The 19,753-nt window shown below is 31.0% G+C and overlaps 2 protein-coding genes across 3 annotated transcripts; both read right to left on the reverse strand.

Annotated features, from left to right (window-relative positions):
- Positions 1-23: 23 nt before the first annotated feature.
- LOC137828993 (E3 ubiquitin-protein ligase RGLG4) lies at positions 24-10,791 on the reverse strand. Of its 2 annotated transcripts, none has more exons than XM_068635794.2 (11): positions 10,295-10,791; positions 6,336-6,420; positions 5,986-6,126; positions 5,785-5,898; positions 2,102-2,199; positions 1,944-2,023; positions 1,471-1,576; positions 1,264-1,391; positions 965-1,091; positions 438-494; positions 24-356 (listed from the first exon to the last, which is right to left on the reverse strand). In XM_068635794.2, exons 1-11 carry the CDS (start codon positions 10,499-10,501, stop codon positions 270-272), a joined length of 1,230 nt encoding a protein of 409 aa, XP_068491895.2. In that variant the 5' UTR covers positions 10,502-10,791; the 3' UTR covers positions 24-269. The 2 variants fall into 2 exon arrangements, with proteins under 2 accessions (XP_068491895.2, XP_068491899.1); XM_068635798.2 differs by having other exon boundaries at positions 5,986-6,152; positions 10,295-10,564.
- A 2,221-nt stretch (positions 10,792-13,012) lies between these two features.
- LOC137829006 (uncharacterized) lies at positions 13,013-19,753 on the reverse strand. The gene is made up of 10 exons (XM_068635804.2): positions 19,360-19,753; positions 18,670-18,761; positions 18,390-18,497; positions 17,098-17,180; positions 16,470-16,603; positions 16,037-16,086; positions 15,332-15,424; positions 13,608-13,699; positions 13,356-13,462; positions 13,013-13,258 (listed from the first exon to the last, which is right to left on the reverse strand). The coding sequence occupies exons 1-10, from the start codon at positions 19,570-19,572 to the stop codon at positions 13,217-13,219; spliced, it is 1,014 nt and encodes a 337-aa protein (XP_068491905.2). The 5' UTR covers positions 19,573-19,753; the 3' UTR covers positions 13,013-13,216.

Consider the following 19,753-nt stretch of genomic DNA (forward strand, 5'->3'; position numbering starts at 1 on the left):
TCTTAACCCTGTTTAGACAAATATTTCCATGTACAGAATTAAAAAATTGAATTTCTTTCATGTGTTAAATCAACTTACATGAACTCTTACAAGTTCTCTTGCCCACTTTTTCAAGAGGTGAAGAGCTAAGTTGATTAAAGAAACTCAATTCCTTTTACTTTCTTACTTTTCTTGTGGAAAAATTTATCTAAACAGATAATTAAGAAAGAATTTGACTAAACATATCATTAGTTAAAAACACACATTGTACACGGTTTTCCATTCTTCAATCAGCTAGAAAACACCCTCAGACGATTGGTGATCCTCTGACGGCATATTGGACAGTTACTTAACTTGGATCCACAGTCTCTACAGGTCTGCATTCCAAAATTGTTAAAAATCATAGATAAACTATCCAACAACAGAAGAGAAAAGGACCAAGAGTTAATGAGGCTCACCATGTGACCACATCCAAAGGCCAAATCCTTTCTACTTGTCAGACAAATAGCACATGCCTACAGAGAAAAAAGAGTATCATTGTGCTACTTGCTAAGTTGCTACCCAAACAAACAAAATCTTGTCTTCAGGCATTTTATGGTCTTGCTTTCAGGTTTGTTACTCCACCCAGAATTTTTTAATGTATATATATATATAACAGGCATCAATCACACTTTTTTCAGCTTACACACTAAACTTTTTATGTCACTGCATCCTCTTGAAGTTTGAGTTAAAATAAGAAGTGCTAAGTTCTATTAACATGCTTAATTTAGGTATTGTTCTGTGCTTATTAACCGTAGTCAAAATTGTGGCTATAACATATGTTCCCTTCAACTCAAAATCCAGAGGTTTAGTGACATAAATAAGTTGGGAAAGTGTTAACTACAGGGGAGTACCCAAAACATGTTACTTTTTTTAGTAATTTGACTTACTAGAAAGTGATAAAGGAGAATATAATGAATCATCTAGGTTTCAATCTTATATATACCATTTGATTCCTCTCATCATCCATGAAAGTTGGCATATTGCTGAGAACACGAGCTGGTGGCACAAGCCTGGAATAAGGAGCTGGAGGAGGTCTTGGAACAATTTTATTTGCCCTTCCTGTTACTCGACTTTTGTCCAAAACACAGACAGAAGAAGAAAAAACAAATCAAAAAGAAATTGTAACAAATAGCCACATGAAAGAAAACCACTTTGCTTCTAAGAAATCTATCTCCAAAATGGACAAAAGTAAGTTGCAAATGTTTTCACTTTTCATGTAATGAAAGTATACAAGGGACCAACCCAAGTAGTTCCAGTTCAATGGCTGCTTTATATTGGAAAGGTATTTCCATTAGTGCAGCCAGAGCAAAAGCAGCTTCTTTTTCAGAGGAGCTTGATTTCTTAGACATTATGTCAGTGAAGTTAACAAACTGCATAAAGGGGAGAGATTATTTTACCATAACAAACAAAGAAATTGCTGCCATTCACAATTTAGTGTTGATTCCAAACCTGAAAATTGTCAAATTCGCGAGCCGGTATCTTGTCATCAAACTTCTTCATGTCATCCCAAGGTCCATCACCAACTCCAACCAGAATAATAGACATGGGATATGAACTGACATCAGAAAAAGTAGAAAACAGAAAATTATGGAATTGGAGAGGTAGAACACTAGGAAGATTCCTATCAATAGGCCTCAAGCAATTAACATAAATAAGTTTGATACCACGGTCAATCTAAAATTTTAAGGTATTAAGTTTGCAGATCCTTCAGAACCATATCTTGCTGAACAAATCCATCTTTTTCAACAAAATACTTCTCTTATATTGGAGAGAAGATGATTATAGTTCTCCTATAGATGACGCTGACTTCCATTTTTTTTATAATCTTTTGAATTTGTTTTTGGAAATATTTCTTTTTTATAATAACAAGCAATTAATCTCGATAACCATCTAGGATTTAATTATCAATCTGCTACATGTACCTTGCATCAGCTATTGCTTTGATAGTCCTTGCTTCTTGTGGACTTAGTTCTCCATCTTCAGAGGCAGCACTTGTTGTAACCTTCAAATTTTGAACAAAATTATATAAAGATGAGAATTTGTATCACAAGCTTACAAACACAAAAGTAATATTATTTACCTGGCCATCTGCAATAATAACTAACACATGGAATTGACCATGACTTTGCTCAACTATGTCTATTGCAGCCTCAATCACTGGAGCGTAAGAAGTTGGTCCTACAAACAAAAACATAAACATTTCTTCAGCCATGGCTATAGCCTTAAGTTTACCAGTGTTATGTTTTATGTTAGTAATTAATGATGATTCCATTCAATGATTTATTCCATAAAATAAGCATTCTTGTATTGTTAACACAAACACAAGATGGAATGGAACTTCTCCACAATTCATTATATAAAACTGCGAATCATCACTGCTTTCAGAAGAGGAGAGATTGATTACTCTAGTTCATCCTTTCCTAACTGAATTAAAACATACCAATTTTTAACCTCATGTCTTATGTTGTGGAATAGCCCGAAGCGTCTACCAACACAAACACTAGTTCGATAACATAGATGATACCGCAAACATAAACGGCAGAAGCAAAAGCATGAAAGAATCACAGAAAAAACATGAAATATTAACAAACTTCAATATACTTCCACGACAGAATTTACTATATACAGATATTTTAACTCAAAGTTAGTTATTAATTGTTGTTATAGGATCATATATATAACAACATAATTATCATAACTAACTTCTGTGAAATGCACCTAGAAGTCACGTGAACAGTGTTTTCTACTTCAGAGTGAAAGTCACTTGGTTGCATTAGTAGTCTCAATAGATGCTAAAGCACTAAAATCTGCACATCCATACCTTTCCTAATCGTTCCCCTCATTCTATCTTTGACAATAATGTAGTTATCACACGTCTGTTTTCATCAGAAGCTCGTTGTTTGTCTTCTACCAGATCACATAAATTTTCATTTTGTAAGAAACTGAACGCTTCATCTCTGATAGACTTCACCTCAATGTTTGGCTTCTTACCATCTCTTATAGACTTCACCTCAATCTCTTAGCTTACAATTTCATTGAAACAACATCCTAGATGATGATACACTTATTAAATCCTATCTCAGGACACCATAGACGGTCCCCCTCCACACCTTTTGGATATCCTAGAAACATGCATGTAACGTTTTCATCCAGTTTTCCTTTCCTTATGTGAGCATAGGCAACATGGCCAAATATTAGTAAATTTTCAAGGTTAGGAGAATGCCTTAACTAGATTTTCTTAGGAGTCCTCATTTTAAGCGTCATTGAGGGACATATTTTAATTAGGTAGGCAGTAGTAGCAGTAGCATCAAACCAAAACACCTTTAGAACTCTAGCAATCAACAACATGCATCTCACTCATTCTAAAATGGTTCTATTGAATCTTTCTACTAGGTCATTCTATTAAGGAGTCTAAAATACCGTTCCATGCCTTGCCATGTCATTCTCTTTACAGAAATTGTTGAACAATTCTGAGCAGAATTCTACAAGTTCTGAACCTCTTCACCTTCTTACCAATTTAGTTCCGCACTAGACGCTTCCAACTCTTGAAATTCTTAAAGGCTTTAACATTGGTCTTCTGAGGATTGACACTTAACTTCCTTTAGTAATTGAAACTATCATCTTGCACCAAAGTGTGATGGACTTGAGACAATCCCCATAAGTTAGCATGAACATAGTCTAGAGTTCCTTCCATTCTCTATTATCCTACATTAAATTGGATTTTTCACATTTTACATTGGACACAATGTTCACAAAATCTGAATTGTCAATTTTGTCAATATCAAACAAGCCTTACTTCTTCAACTCAAATAAGTTTTTCTCGTTTACATGACCTAACCTACGTACTATATCTTAGTCTTAGACAAGATGTTATTCTTAGTAGTAGACAGTGAGCCAAATACTACAACACTTTCCAAGACATACAAGTTATCCTTCCTCACGTCCTTCATTACTACCATGGTGGATCCCCTCATCACCTTCAGCATTCCCTGCTCACCTTTAAACATATATCCCTTCTTTTCAAACTCATTGAGGGATATTAGGTTACATATCAAGCTAGGTGCATAAAACCTAACTTCTTCAAGTACTCTTTCAGCTCCATCATGTAAACGAAACTTAATGTTTCTAACTCCATTTTCTTGCAGAACTTATTGTCACCAAGGAGAGTTGAATTTCCTTAATTTTTTGTAAACTATTGGAACCATAGATGGTTAGGTTATGCGGAATGAGCAAGCAAAGTCCATTATCCACTCACAATCTTCAATATGTATGACATTATCAGGACCTCTGATGATTCATAATCGTCTTCCATCGTAATTGTTTCACTAGACATAGACGATCTACCGAAACTAGAGAGTCTACCAAATCCAAACAATTTATCAAAGATGTTAAACCTTCTTTTGTCTCTCAGGAAATAACCTTTTGGTAAAACAATCATTTTTGCAATTGAAACGTCTGATATACAATGCTCCTCCAGCATTGCATGACCTTGACTTCAACCTCCTTTTACCTCCTCGGTTATCACTTGTAGACTTTCTTCCCCTTACTACAACGTCGTCTCCAGCACTAAATGCCTTAACATCAAACTTCTTGTACAACTCCTTCGAGCTTAAAGCTGCTTGAACTTCCTAAAGAGAAAGAGTCGCTCTTTCATACAACAAAGTTTCTTGAAAATAATCATGTGTCTTAGGCAACAAACACAACAATAGAGCGCCTGATCCTCATCATCGCCAATATTCTTCGAATCAAGATGCTAAAGCACTAGACGCGCTATTATTGAAACTATTCACCACATCACCAAAAGGTGCATATCTTCTACCAAATGCTCTAAAACAAGTTAAACAGTCTAGGAATCTAAACAAGATTTTCTTGAACCAATCTGCATATATTATGCTCTATGCTCTATTTTCAAAAAGTAGAATAGAACTCATGCCATTTATGATTTGTTCAAATGCATGTGTCTACATGCTACCTGTTGTGACACCCACTATCAAGTTCCGATTGGACTATCCACAAATGTCTAATCTCAAGCTTTCATTTTTCGACGTAATAAAATGTGTTAGAAATCTCGCATCGATTAGAGATAATGTCAAATTATAGTATATAAGTGGAATGAAAACCTCACCATACAAGCCGATTTTTTGAGACTGAATTAGGCATAAGCTCAGTTACTATGACTATCCTGTGTTTTTTATGGAATGAAAATTAATATATTATTTCTAGCTAATCCTCACATATTTAATAAAATGAGGATGGGTATCTTTTACTAAATTGATCCATTCTGACTCTGAAAAATTACAAAAAATAATATAGTGTGCAGAATGCAATCATTATTCAAATTGTCAGAAAAGTTATGTAATAATACATGGAGTATCTGATCCAAAACATTGTGCACGAGTCAACTTTTTTCACAATAAAATAGTCTTAACTTTCTAGTGACAATAATATAAAATTGAACTCAAATATAATAAATGAGAAGTAATTTTATTTGATTTCTAAAATGTGACATTAATGTCATTGAGATGAAATTTGATTCCATGAAACTTATTTATTTGAGCCTGGAAATCTACTCCAGTAAAAAATTGCAAAACTGTGGATTGTGACCGGATAGCTTATTTCAGCCTTCCAAATGTATTTCAACAACACTTAGTGTCTGAAATGTTTTTCAACAGGTAGAAAAGTCTTTAATCAGCAATTACTCAATTACAGCATATTGAGCTAAATGGTTGAAATAAGAACACAATAAGCCGAGATGAAAATCACCTGAAAGTCTTAAGTTTGGAACAATTTTCTGATAGCAAGTCAAAACCTCCTCAAATCCATGGCAAGATGAATGATCACTGTGAAAGCTAAACACTTCTCGATCATGAGTGGTAGCTGTTTAGATACACAAGTTGAAGTATTTTAATATTGGAAAAACTAACTTTCTTCTATACATGTTCAGCAATAAGGATTAGGCCTTACCATCACCAAAGCCAAAACAAGGAATCAAGTTGTCATCATCAAAGGGAGCCAGAGTTTTGCCAATAATCCTGATGGCTTTCTCATAGGGGTTAGGTGTATTTCCAATAGCATGTAGACTTTTATTGTTGAATGAGACACTTCCTTCAATAACAACATGGATGCATTGGCTTTGTAGGCAAACAGTCAAAAAGAAATCATTCCAAAAGGAAATAATAACCAAATCCAATGTAAAACCAGAAACCATGTGTTTCCATGCCAATTTTAGTTCTCAATTATGTCTTCATTTCATCTTAAACGGATTGCAGTTGATCATAAAATTACCAAGTTAATTTTTTTTATATGCTACTTACCAGTCCATTCATTGCTTTTGGTAAAATCAATTCCAAGGACAAGATTTGATGATTCTAAACCTTCGTTCCTCAAGGCATTTGTAACCTGCATAAGGGTAAAATGAACATAAAACTTTCCAAGGGACACACTGATAAATAGCCTAGGATAGTCACAAAACCAAATTTCACTAATAAATATTGCTCACATAATGAGTTCAATTAAGACCATCTTTGATGTCATTTACCAGTTTAGTTATAAGAACTTTAAGATTCAATAGTATTCCCATAGGAGATGATATAATGAACAGTGTGAAGATTGACTCACTAAAAAAAATCTTTCTAAAGTTCCTAGACCGTCTAATATTGACCATCTAAGTGAATGTGTTTGAGCTATTTCCACTACCAACAGTTTTCTTTTTTCCTTCTTCCATAACAAAATACATAACTTTAAAATAATCGCTTATTTAAGAAGTAAACGGGATATCATTATTAAAACAAGCAGAAAAGTGCTTATTTTCAAAATAGGAAGATTAGACAAACAAAAGGAAAAAAAAAATTTGCTTATTTTATTAAATAAGCATATAAAAAATAAAGTGTACATGTTCATGTACATAAAAATTTAAATAAAATAAATATTATAATTATAATTATATTTCATAAAATGTAAATACGATAAAATATCAAATAATCCCGTTTTGCACAAATTGAATTTTCAATGAAATGCAGAAAATATAGACAAGTTATATAATTTGAAATTCTTAAATCATACTTAGTTTCAGTCAATAAATCTAATAATTTTAAAAACTTGATAAAGTAATTTTTCTTTTTCACTGAAACTTGACGAAATAATAAAAAATGTACATGTTTTGAGACCACAAAACATGCTGCACCATCCAGTAAGTCATAAGTGGTCCCACTTAAGAAAGCTTAAAAACTCGCACATGTGAACACGTGACTCACCAACTTAGCTATTCACATTAAATTTTTATCATTTGTACTTTCTACAAATCCATTTTTGTTTTTTTATAAATTCACTAATATTTTTTCCTTTTGAACCTAATGAAAAAAAAAATTATAAAAACTTTTATGTTAGATAATATTATAAAATTTCACATCTCAACTAGTCTAGTATAACATTTCAAATAACAATAATCATCTTCTACCATATAAGAAAATATTATTAAAAATAAAATAAAAAATACAAACAAATATGAAAAACTAGATCAAAACTTATATATAAAAAATCTAACAAAAACGATACTTAAATAATCTATACCTATTAATAAAGAATTCTAAGAAAAAACTATATATAAGATTTTATATCAATAAAATTATATAAAATCGTTCTTTATAAATAAACTCTAAATTATTCTATAAATAAAATGGGATTTTGATATAATCTTTCATATTTTTGTATTTTTTTCTTTTTCTTTTTTTAATAATAATGATTATTATTGTTAGTTGAGATGTCATTCTAACTTAGATGTCAAGTTGCATAATGATTTGATGTCTCACATAGAAAATATTATTTAAAAAATAAATAAACTCTAAGTTAGCGACTTTTTCTTCACATGCATTCTCTACTTTTCTTTCCTCAAGTTTTTCATGATTCATTAAAAAATATATTTTAAAAAATAATGGAAGAACTATTTATTAATAATTTATCATTAATTTATTTTAATTAAATTTTTAATGCTCATCCCTAGTAAACAACTTTTATGCAAGTCGTAATTTAAAGTTTTATTTCTCTTTATAGTTTCAAAAGTACTTCTTAGTTGAGAAGTCTGTAGTTCTTTTTCCATGTTAAAGTTTCCAACACTACTTTGCCAGTGCACAGATTATGATTATTCTTTTTACTTTTTCATCATCTAAACGCGTTTCCTCACTGTTGACAAACACAGTCTAGCTAGTGGATATTAAAATCGGATTACGTTTTGAAAGAAAAAAAAAACTATTTTAGTTGTAGAACTTTTTAAAAAGATAAAACTTAAATACAGTTTATAGGTTTTTTCTTTAGGTTATTAAAATTAGAATTTTAGTTCAACAGCTTACCCAATTAACATGTTTTTGAGGTGATATTTTAAATTAGATCAATAACATTAACAATATTCTTTGAATAACCATGAAAATCAGATTATTTTAATAATTAATTACTATCATTACGAGTTATTCCATGTGTGAAATAATATTATTAAGAATCAAATCTTAAAGAAGAGGGTATCTTCACTAATATTCAACGGTATAAAATGTATTATTTATAACATGTTTTACTTGAGAAGATATAAGATTTTTATCTTTCAATATTCTATATTCTATGTAACACAAACACTGATACAATATGAATACAGAGATACATATTCCGTAAAATCTATAAAATGTAGGACACGGGACAATAAAGATTTATGTGTACAAGTATCTTCCAGATTATTTTTTGGAACAGAAAAATGTTTTTCATAATTGTTTCACAAAGATTTGTTTCTTAATTTTATAATCATAATAACAATTTATACAATAAAATTTGAATTTTTTAAAAATTAATGTATTTTTTCTTTTTAAAATTGTGCTAGAATGGTCAAAAATTTAATAAATATTTTTTGAATTAGACACTTCATACAAGTGTCTGTCACAGTCAATATTTTCAAAATAATATATTTTAAATTTTCTTTTATTATAAAAAATTATTAGGTTAAAATCTTGTTTTAAAACCCTAATCTACTCACATTAAATAGCAGTTACACCTCCAACTATACTGAGACAGACAAGAGTACAATGGAAGATGGGGCTATTAATACAAAGCACTACAAAAGGTATATAACATTTTATGCAATAAAAACGTTTGCATAACTAATTTAAAATTTATTTTGAATGAAACTATTTTTTTTTAAGATTGATTTCAATTAGAATTAATTTAAAAATTAAAGGATTTATGTTTGAGTTGAGTGTTCTTGTTTTAAGAAAAATAATAAAATAAATAATTTTATCTAAAATAATTTCTAAATACACATGCCGTTGACTCTTTTTAAGCTATACTACATTCTCATTTTATGAATTAATATTACTTTAGGTCCCTTCACGTAAACTTTTAAGTTATTAATGCTTAATATTTGTAAAATGTGGAAAAACTACAACAAAATAATATTTAAATTTCCTTTATTACAAACTAGTTTAAATTTACTAAAAAATTCTGAAAAAAAAAATAAAACTTGTTTGATTACTTTTTCATTTTAAATTTATCTTTTAGCAGACAATTTTAAATTAAAGCTCATATTAATTTGAAAATTCTCTTACTTCAAAATAAATTATTCTTAAAATAACATAATACAAGAAAAATTTTAAATAAAACCAATTTCAGATATATAAATAATTAATTATTATATTAACTAATTTAATATTATTTTAAAAATTTATTGATATTTAAATTAGTTTTTATTATTAATAAATTTTTATTTTATTTAATAATTTTCTTATAATAGAATGGAAAATAATAGAAAAGAAAAATTACATATATTAAGAGTATATCAAAAAACTTATAACACATTTGAATTAAATATTTTGATTTTAATATATTTTTAATAGAGTAATATTTAGTTTAAAAAATAATCTTATAATAATAATAATAATAAATTATTATTATTTAAAGCAGAGCAAAAGAAGAACTGATCAAGATTTTGACACATGATATTATCCACTCCGCGCGGCCAAACCTTTCATCTTCTCGTCAACGCCCAAATTTGAAAAATAAATATTAAAAAATAATTTTTCGAACAATTATTTTAAGAAAATATTGATAAAAATAAAATAAAAGCTTTTGAAAAATGATTTTTGTTTTGCAATTCATCAACAAGATTTTTCACAGAAGAAGAAAAACAACACAATTTGAATCTACGAATCGAAAAAGAGGAAGAAGAAGAAGGAGAAGAAAACAACGCAATTTGAATCTATCAATTGAAAAGGAGGAAGAGTGTGAAACTGCACAGAACCTGTTCAAGCGAAGTGAAGTTATCAGGAATCAGAGCGTATTTCTCTTTCGCAGATAATTTTCCAGAGCCGTGGTGTTGCGCCGGTGGTGGCTCTCGCGGTGGTTTCCGTGATGATTCCAGCGACGACGACGGTCGTGGTGGCGGTGACAATTTTCTGGATAACGCCGGAGAGACGACATCACGTCTTTTGGTGTGCGAATTTCCCATGGCAGCTTGAAGCAGAGATTGAATCAAGTTGAAGAAGACATTTATAACAATAAACACAGTAACAAATAATTACAACTTAAATAGTAAAATAAAATAAGTGTGAAGGGAAGTGTTAGGTAGATTGAGACTAAAATATATTAAGTATTCCAAATACTTTTCTCCATATATTTTTATATGTGGAATTTTTTACAAATATTTTATCATTTTTTTTCACTCATTTTTATGAATGAAGCCAAATAAATCAACAACTTGCATAAAAATAAATAATATAATGAGTCTGAGAGGTGGATAATTGAATGCTTATGAAAACTAGTTATATAGTGTCTCAGTCTTAATGCAATAATTGCTTCCTTCTTAGAACAGTAATATTTATTTGTAATTTTTTATCATTTTTGTCTTCACACCAGTTTGAATCTAAGTAACAGTAAACCAGTTTGAATTCAAGTAATGGTGCAAGTCAACTTATAATTGATTTTTATTTGGAAATAACATCTCAAATTTTGATGTTTCTTTTAGCACCATCTTAGCAGCAAGTAAATATAAATAAATCTTCTTAAAATTCTTCATAAATCTCTTAGTATGTTGATCAATCTAGTTGTAAAATAAATATTAGGCATACTATTATATATATATATATGATTTTTTTGTTGTAGACGACTACGTTAGATTGACATGGATTGAATTTCTTGCCCACAAGAATGAAGCCTTTAAGGTCTTCTATAAGAAATTTTGAAAAAAACCTATTTATTGTAGTTATCACAAAAGTGATGGGATGAGAGTTTGTAATTGAACTCTCAAAAAAATTGTGATGATGATGATGGAATTCATCACAATTTTTCAACCGCACAAACATCATAGCAAAATAGTGTAGTGGAGAGGAAAAATAGATTAATGCAAGAAATAACCATAAATATGTTGTATAGATCAACTCCAAAAAAGTAAATACATCTTGTTATAAAACATAATTTATATAAGACTGATCTTGTTGAAGACTCATTTTGAGTTGTGGAAGGGAAGAAAACTTTCGATATATTTTATTTTCATCCTTTTAGACGTTAATGTTTAATATTAAAAACCAAAGAAAGTCTTGAAAATTTTGAATCTAGAAATGATGCAAGAACTATGCTTGGATACTCAAAAACTTCTAAAGCCTGCAAAGTTTATAACTCTAGGACCAAAGTCATGGAAGAAGTTATTCATGTAAGGTTCAATGACTATAAGCCTGATAAGAAATTATCAAAGATAAATGACGTTTTTTTCTAAGTTGAAGGTAGTTAACAACAAAACAAAAAGCTGAAGAATGATGAAACCAAGAAATTCATGCAAGATGAGCATGACCAATTCTTGAAGAATGATGTTTGGAAACTTATGGAGGAACCCAAAGAAAAGAAGGTAGTAGGAGCAAAGTGGATCTTCATAAACAAGATGGATGAACAAGGTACTGTTGTGAGGAATAAAGCTAGATTAATGGCCAAAGGTTACTCACAACAGGAAGACACAAACTACGTAGAAACATATGCACTAGTTAGGAAGACTTTGAGGCTATAAGCATCTTATTGTTATTTGTAGCTTATAACAATGTGAAGTTTTATCAAAATGGATGTTAAAGATTGTGTTCCTCAATGATGACATAATCATCCATCAAACAAAGCATGTGAAACAACTTCTTAAGAAATTCATGTTGGATGAAGCCAATGAAATGAAGACACTCATGCAACCAACCATGTCATTAGGACTAGACGAGGAATTAAGAAAATTGGACATCATATATAGATAGATGATTAGTTCACTTCTTTACCTCGCTACATCTAGATTTGATATTATGTTTGTTGTTTGCTTATGTGCTTGTTTCCACACCAAAAGAACTATATATATAAATCATTTAACTAATCTTGCCTTGGTTGAAGTAACAAGTTTAAACTTTTTAAAACGGGAGGAATAAAAATGGATGAAAAGCTTTGGCCTTTGTCATTGCATGGATATTAGCTCCAAGAGGGAGCAACCATGCTCAATTGATAACATGTTGCTCATATTTACTATATTGACCAACAATTATTTATGCGACCATGTTAAAGGAAAAAAGATTGTTTATCTACCAAATTTCCTTTGTTGTCTTCCTCTCAAGAGTATTTGAACACTATGGTATGGACTTGGAAGGTGAAACTATTGCTTATGAGCAAACTCTATTGGTCAAGCTGGACAAAGTGTATAATTACCAACTAAAAAGGGATGTGCAATATGATGAAACTTTGGAAAATATTCATATATCTCTTCATAACATTAAAAGGAAGCTAAAGAAGCACAACATTGGAAGCAACAACAAATCTAGTGAAGAATAGGATTCCTCTCATACATCTCATGCAGATATCACTTGCTTTTATTTTGTATTCATGCTTGAAAATTGTAATATTAAAAGTAAAAGATTGAATAAGAAATTTTTGTTATCATCTTGCTAAAAGTTTTGTTAACATGTGTGCCTATTTGAATGCTAATAGTTTCTATTTTAATATGTTAAAACGTTAAATAATTGATTAATTTACTGATATAATGGATTAAATAGTTAAATAACACTAAATACACTTGGTTATCCTTTTTGCAATGTTTTCTAGAGTAAATAAGAATATTATACACAAAATTGTAGAGAGTGTTTTACTCTTATACCACAACATATGGATATGTATTCTATACATCCATGCAAGAGAGATAATGTTTCCATCAAGTTGCCTGCAACAATTCTCTGATATCGTACCCTTGAAGCTATATATACAAACAGCAGAAGAAGCATTCTTAATATTGAATAAAAGTTTATGGTAAAAACTAACAGAATTTGCAAACATGGAGGTATAATAAATACCTGCAGAAAAGTAAGAAATAATATCACTCCTGAATTCCAAAAGGCATGGATAGTGATTGGAGTGAGAAGGTTGTGAGTTTGAGCATATGAAAACCCCAAAGCAGCCCCTAAGTATGTCACAAATTTATGTTATTTTTTTCACAACAGGTGGAGGAACAATAGCATCTTTTCAGAGAAAGTAAACGTTTCTATAATATAAAACTTCATTGTTTCCATTTCTGAAGATCAACTTGTAATGTATCTACACTGTACCTAGAACAAACAACTGTGGAAATTCTCCAGGGGTGAGATGTGCAAGGGAAAACACAGTGGCACTAATGATAACAGCAACTGGTGTAGGAACCCTACAGTGAAATTGGTGAATGAGAAAACTTGCACCAGTAACAATCAATTCACAAAACATACTTCAACAATTGAGTTGAGGAATCCATGATGCATCATCTCACTAAGCTAAATCTACAAATTTTGCATACAAGTATGTTCACTTATATAGATAAATTTTCACAAAGAAAGCATAAGAGAAACTTCAAGCTTTGATTTTACCTAACATTGCTAATCCAAATACTCAGGCAATCACACTACTAGTTTTACACATTAAAATAGAATAAAATTCAAAATGTGACCTTATCATGATACTGTTCTTAGAAATGCTCAGAATCCTTGAGTAATCATTTTTCCTCAAGCTCACTGATCACTTATACACAAAGCAATAAATTTTCCTCAATTGAAGATCCAATGAAGAATGTATAGCATATTTTAAACATATATCAAAATATTGATTATATTGGGTGTAGTTATCTTTTCTTTCATACTTATTAACAGGGCTCTGACCTTTTCAGGCTATCTGGGTAAGAACTAAGAAGAGCCACAGAGTAAAACTGAATTAAACTTTAGTACGCAGTAATGAAATGATGAAACTATCAGTCAGTTTCAAAACCTTCACTTCCACATGTCATATTGATGTTTCTCTTCTTGCTTTCTAATTATCCCTCTTTCATTGTCTACCTCTGGAGCTGGCAGTCTCACATTAGAAACCTCTGTATTCTCTTATGTAAACAGTATTTTGAAAAGCTCAAGTTTGTATACACTACAAGAAAATCATTAAATAAAAACTAATTAATTACTTGTTATATTAACTAAATTATATACTATTTTAGAGACTAAAAATTATTGATATCCAAATTAGTTTCTATTGTTAATAAATAGTTTCTAAATTAGTATCTAATTATTTAGATTTTTAAGTTGGTAGTTAAAACCTTAGTATCTAATAATTTTGTTAGTCTCTGAAATAGTATTTACTTTCGTCAATATAGCAATTAATTATTTTTTTCCTCTAAAATTGGTTTCTATTTAATGATTTTATAGTAGTGATATAAACGAGTAATCCATTCGTTAGGAGTTTCATGAGCTATGATATGGACCTCAAAAATATCTAAGACCAACCTTCCCTAGTCCTAAATGTGTGTTTGTGTGTGTATATATGTATATATATACATATAAACATGTATGTATGTATGTATGTATATGTACATATATATGTATATATAATCTCTTAAAGGTAAAATTCCATATATTAAAGTTCACCAAGTTGATTGAAGAGCTACCACCTAAATTATGAGTCCAAATGCACCAATATGGTCAGTAACTTAACTGGAAGGGAAAATAGCTACTAGCTAGCACAATGCAAACTTCACTATACATTCTAATCAACTTTTAATTTTTTTCAAGGATAAGATAACTATAGCGTAGCTGAAGCTGCACTTGTTGAAGCCTTCTGTGTTCAATTCTTGCCATTGTATATCTAATTCAGAAAGGAAAAACTCCAACTTTCAAGGCAAGCTGAAGTTTCTTATAGCATGAATTATTATGATATATGGAAATGAAAAAATGGTAAAATCAAAAAGGGGAAAAAAAGAAGTTGATCAACAAACCACAGGTCTCAAATAGAAAGGAAAAGATATGAAGGCAACCAATACCACTTAGTCAGAGAAGTCATAAAAAATCCTCTAAATACGGTCTCCTCAAGGAGTGGAGCAAGAACGCCTGTGATGCCCACCAAGCAAGCAGTACTACAATGAAAATAAACACAATCAATCACTTGCTTGAGAATCTGCCTAGATGGGAACTTTTGAAAAATTCCTTTCATTGATAGAAATAAGGACTATGAAATTCTAGTCCACAACTGCAATTGTCACCATAACGTTTACTACAAAAAAAATCATTAAATAACAACTAAATTTAAGGACAAAAAATAATTAGTCATTATATTGACTAGATTAGATACTCTTTTAGATACTAAAAAATTATTCATATCTAAAGTGGTTTCTATTATTTCTAAATTAGTCTTTAAAAGACTAATAGAGACTAATTTAGAATATAAAGTAGTAAGTAGTTAAAACCTTGGCAGCTAATGGTTAGATACAATTTAGAAACTATTTTATAAAGTTTTATTAATAATAGAAACTACTTCAGATACCAATAATTTTTTTGTTTATAAAATGGTCTCTAATTTAGTCAAATAGTAACTAATTATTTTGGTCTCTGAAATTAGTTTCTATTTAATGATTTTCTTGTAGTGATTGTGGTTTTAGATACCTCAGCAACTGCAATTTGCATGCATAAGCCTCATTTAACTGGAAATTTATGCTATTTCTGTAATGGAACAGAATATCTTATATTACCTTAGATTTGAAGATCCAATTAATGGAAGCAAGCGAACAAGAGCATCAGTCTGAAAGGCAGTTTATAGAAGCATATAAGAGATACCCACATGGTTTCAAGTCCAGAAAAAAATTAAACACTGTTATAAAAGGCAAACTTTAACAGAACAAAGTAATACTCCTATCAAGACAGATTAATTCTGCTAAGGTACAAGAGGAAGATATAGCTAATCTGATCCACCTCTAGTTAGCTATTCATGATGGCAAATCGGCAACATACTATAAACTGCTGTGATGTAATTCTAAGATCAGTGGTTCAATACTAATGCTATTGGAAAATCAGTGACCCTAAATTGCCTCCTCCCATGCTACAAAGAAAATAGTTTAACATATAGAAAGAAAGTAATAACTACATCTGCATCTGCCAGTAAAATTTGAAAAATAGAGCATAAACCTCTCTTTGTGGGGTTTCTCCACTGAAGAAAGATACAGCAACTCCAGTCAATGCAATTGCAATTATGGCACTAACAAGTCCAACTCCAGCCCACAAAAGCCAACCCTTTTGAAGATTGAAAGGTTCCCTCAAATCTGTAACAAAGTTTTTACCATTGAATGGAAAAAGCATCAGTGCGTAACATCTTCTAATTCTTCCAAATAGAAGCCAATTGCAAACTAAACATCGGATTAAAATGAGATTTAAACCAACATGAAGCAACATAAAGAGATACAGCATGTTCATAAAGGCACAAACTGGTTTGTATTGGTTGCAGTGAACCTAATTAAATTGTTAACACTTTTGTAAGTCTTAAGGTTTGATGTCAGTCATTAATATAAACATCGAAGAATAACTCTTGCATGAGCAAAGTGTCTATAAGTGCAGTGAATAAACAGCTCCAGATGTATTAAAATAATAATCAAGCTTGTATTGAAATCTATGCTGAAGTTATCTTAATATTATTTTGAGCTCAAGATTGGCTGCACTTATAGGCACTATACTCACAGCCTCACACAAATATTGCTCACATCAGAAACCATTTTGTTTATATCCTAGATATAACTGAAAGGGTCTTAAATGATGATACCGTATTTGAAGAAGTCTTCAGGAAGTGGCTGGAAAGTGTTGGCAACACTAAATATGATTCCAAGTACAACAGCAGTTGTTACGCTGCCAAGACAAATAATAGGAGAAAATAAGAAAGTAATCCAAAACTTTGCGTACTTCAATTTTAACACTAGAAAGAAAATTGGAATAATTATTAGGTACAGAAGGCAGAAAGGCCAAAGGTGTTTCATACTTTTATTGTTTATAGATTGATCTAATTTACACCATACTAAAGTTTAAAGCTGTTGGAAATAATAATAATAATAGTTAATGTACTTAAGAAACAGTATGTTCACATATCACATGAAAAAATGCATTTAGTATTCAAGGTTATTAATGTCTACAGAGTTGCACTCCATTAATATTTCCTAGAATTTGAGCTCCAGGCCAAAGTCAATCTACAAATCGGCTCACAAGATAACGATTGTCCAAGCTTTACATACTTTATTTAAGTTACATCTTAAGTCACAAAATTTTAGTATTGCCTAACATGAAAGCTTTATATAAAAAAAGTTACATCTTAAGTCGATGAGAAACTAAACCACTCTTTAGTTGCAATTAAGGCAACCCCCAAAGAGGTACAACTAAGGCAGGCTAAGGGTCACCACAAAAATGGTGGCCTCCCAACACTGCCCCTCACACACAAGGTTGCTAAAGTTTGGCAAATGCAAGTGGCCCAATAATGGATATAGAATAGGATTTGATACATCATAGAATTCGGGCTTAGGACCTACTTCAACCCCCACGAAATCAACTTGCAAGGTGAGGGTTGACCTAGTTTCTCAAAAAGTTCTCATGGAGAAGGTGGGAATCTAACTTTCCTAATTCAAAATAAAAATTTTACTGAAAAAAATTACCATATTATTCATTAATTCATTCAAAGGTGTGAAGAAATTTCCCTCCTACTAAACGTCCCCTAAGTCTATCAAGAAGCTATATTATATGCAGAACCTTCCCTCCTCCCTTTTTAAATCTCCCCCCTCTAAAATTCAATAAATGCAAAGGTTACAAAGTAAGCATTCAAACATTTCACGGGGAACCAAGCTTTGAACTAGAAGTAATCAAAGGATGAAAGCCTAAAAACCTAATCCGTATCACTCACTTCCATGAACATCATGTCATCTTGCTAAATAAAATGTAGCTTCACATCTTCTTAGCAAATCAATGACTCATCCAAAATAAGTCACAAGCAAAAAAGTGGAAGTAGTTCCAAAAATTTACCAACCAACTTCAAGAATTACAAAGGTAAGAGAGTCCAAAGGAATAGCATACCCCTGATCTAACAAAAGTATCTCTGCCTTGTCATCTAAACTTAGCACATCAAGTTTGATCCCAAGATAAGGGAGAGCAACTGCTTCAGTCAAACCTGTCAGCACAAAACTGCCTGGGAATAAATTAATGGCCCAACATGCACCACAAACAGTAACACAGAAATAAATTATAACATGTAAACCAATTGACAGCATAGGTAAGAAGTCCCCAGATGACATCTTCTCAGTAGATTTACATTATTCAAGTTTGATATGAAATCATAACAGCTATTCAAACACACCCCAATCCACAAGCAAGAGAGGTCAATGAAACTGTTTGCCATTCCCAAGGCACCTCCCATCGCCTCAGAATAGGCCATTCCAATCCCGAATCCTGAAAATCAGACAAATAAAAAGAACAGTACAAGTAATTTAGACAATTGTTTATAAAGAATTTGATTAGAATGTACTCATAACATAAAAGTTGCGTACATTATCAATCCATAGTAAATTGTAATGCCTAGTAAGATTACAGACATATGTAATTACTAAAAAACTATACTTGAGAGATTCATAATTGATCGACAGTGCAAAAATCTTCATAAACAATGTGTGAAACTAAATTCTTTCATGTATTATTGTAAACAAAAACAAACAAGATAAAGACCTGTGACTCATAGGTATCACTGAAATGCACTCACATTCACTCATGCAAAGGGAATCATATCATCATAATAAATGTAAATTTGGTATTGAATAAACTGAAAAACCAATCATCAGATACCCACATAAAAAATATAAAAAAATCTTCATTTTTTTAGCTTGTCACAAGTAGCATAGAAAGTCATAAACACTTTTTACTCATCATGCACGGAAATTATAACCCATCAAACAACAATGCCCACGATACTTTATAAACTGAAATTCCGTGAAAGTAATTGCATAGGAAACAAAAATGAAAAACAAAAAAAAAAGGTGAGAAAGCAGAGTGCCTTGTCTCCAGCGTTGAAGAAGCAAACTGAAGAAAGGGCCCTTTTTGAACCGAGATTCAAGCGGTGCAGGAAAAAGGGGTTTCTGTGGAGAAATGCGTGACTTTGTTTTGAGATGGTTTTGAAGGAAGGACAAATCTTGTGGGAACCAAAGAGGGTGGAAGGTGATGGTGAAAACAACAGTGAAGAAGCAATGAACATTGAATTTGAAAGCATTATGTGAAGTGGAGATTTCGGAAGTTGGATTCGCAAAAGAAGAACTTTGAATGTGAATCCTTTGGATGATTTGCCCACGAGCAGAGCAGAAGACACAAGACAGGATAAGGGTCGTCACTACACTTGTTTCATTACTTCAACTGCTTCAAAAATTTAGGATGAAATGATGTTGGAAATTTGT

This window comes from Phaseolus vulgaris, chromosome 11 (genome assembly GCF_051622355.1).
Source record: "Phaseolus vulgaris cultivar YP4 chromosome 11, ASM5162235v1, whole genome shotgun sequence".
In the NCBI taxonomy this organism is placed as follows: Eukaryota; Viridiplantae; Streptophyta; class Magnoliopsida; order Fabales; family Fabaceae; genus Phaseolus; species Phaseolus vulgaris.

What these genes read in the sequence shown, in the direction of transcription:
- LOC137829006 (XM_068635804.2), bottom strand. Translation starts at nt 19,572, where the DNA reads ATGCTTTCAAATTCAATGTTCATTGCTTCTTCACTGTTGTTTTCACCA. An exon ending in TGAAGACTTCTTCAAATACG is followed by an intron (nt 16,604 to 17,097) that starts GTATCATCATTT and finishes ACTTTGTTACAG; the next exon opens with ATTTGAGGGAACCTTTCAAT. An exon ending in ATGACTTCTCTGACTAAGTG is followed by an intron (nt 13,700 to 15,331) that starts GTATTGGTTGCC and finishes ATTTCACTGTAG; the next exon opens with GGTTCCTACACCAGTTGCTG.
- LOC137828993 (XM_068635794.2), bottom strand. Translation starts at nt 10,501, where the DNA reads ATGGGAAATTCGCACACCAAAAGACGTGATGTCGTCTCTCCGGCGTTA. An exon ending in CAAAAGCAATGAATGGACTG is followed by an intron (nt 6,127 to 6,335) that starts GTAAGTAGCATA and finishes TTGTTATTGAAG; the next exon opens with GAAGTGTCTCATTCAACAAT. An exon ending in AAAGCAATAGCTGATGCAAG is followed by an intron (nt 1,577 to 1,943) that starts GTACATGTAGCA and finishes TTCTGATGTCAG; the next exon opens with TTCATATCCCATGTCTATTA.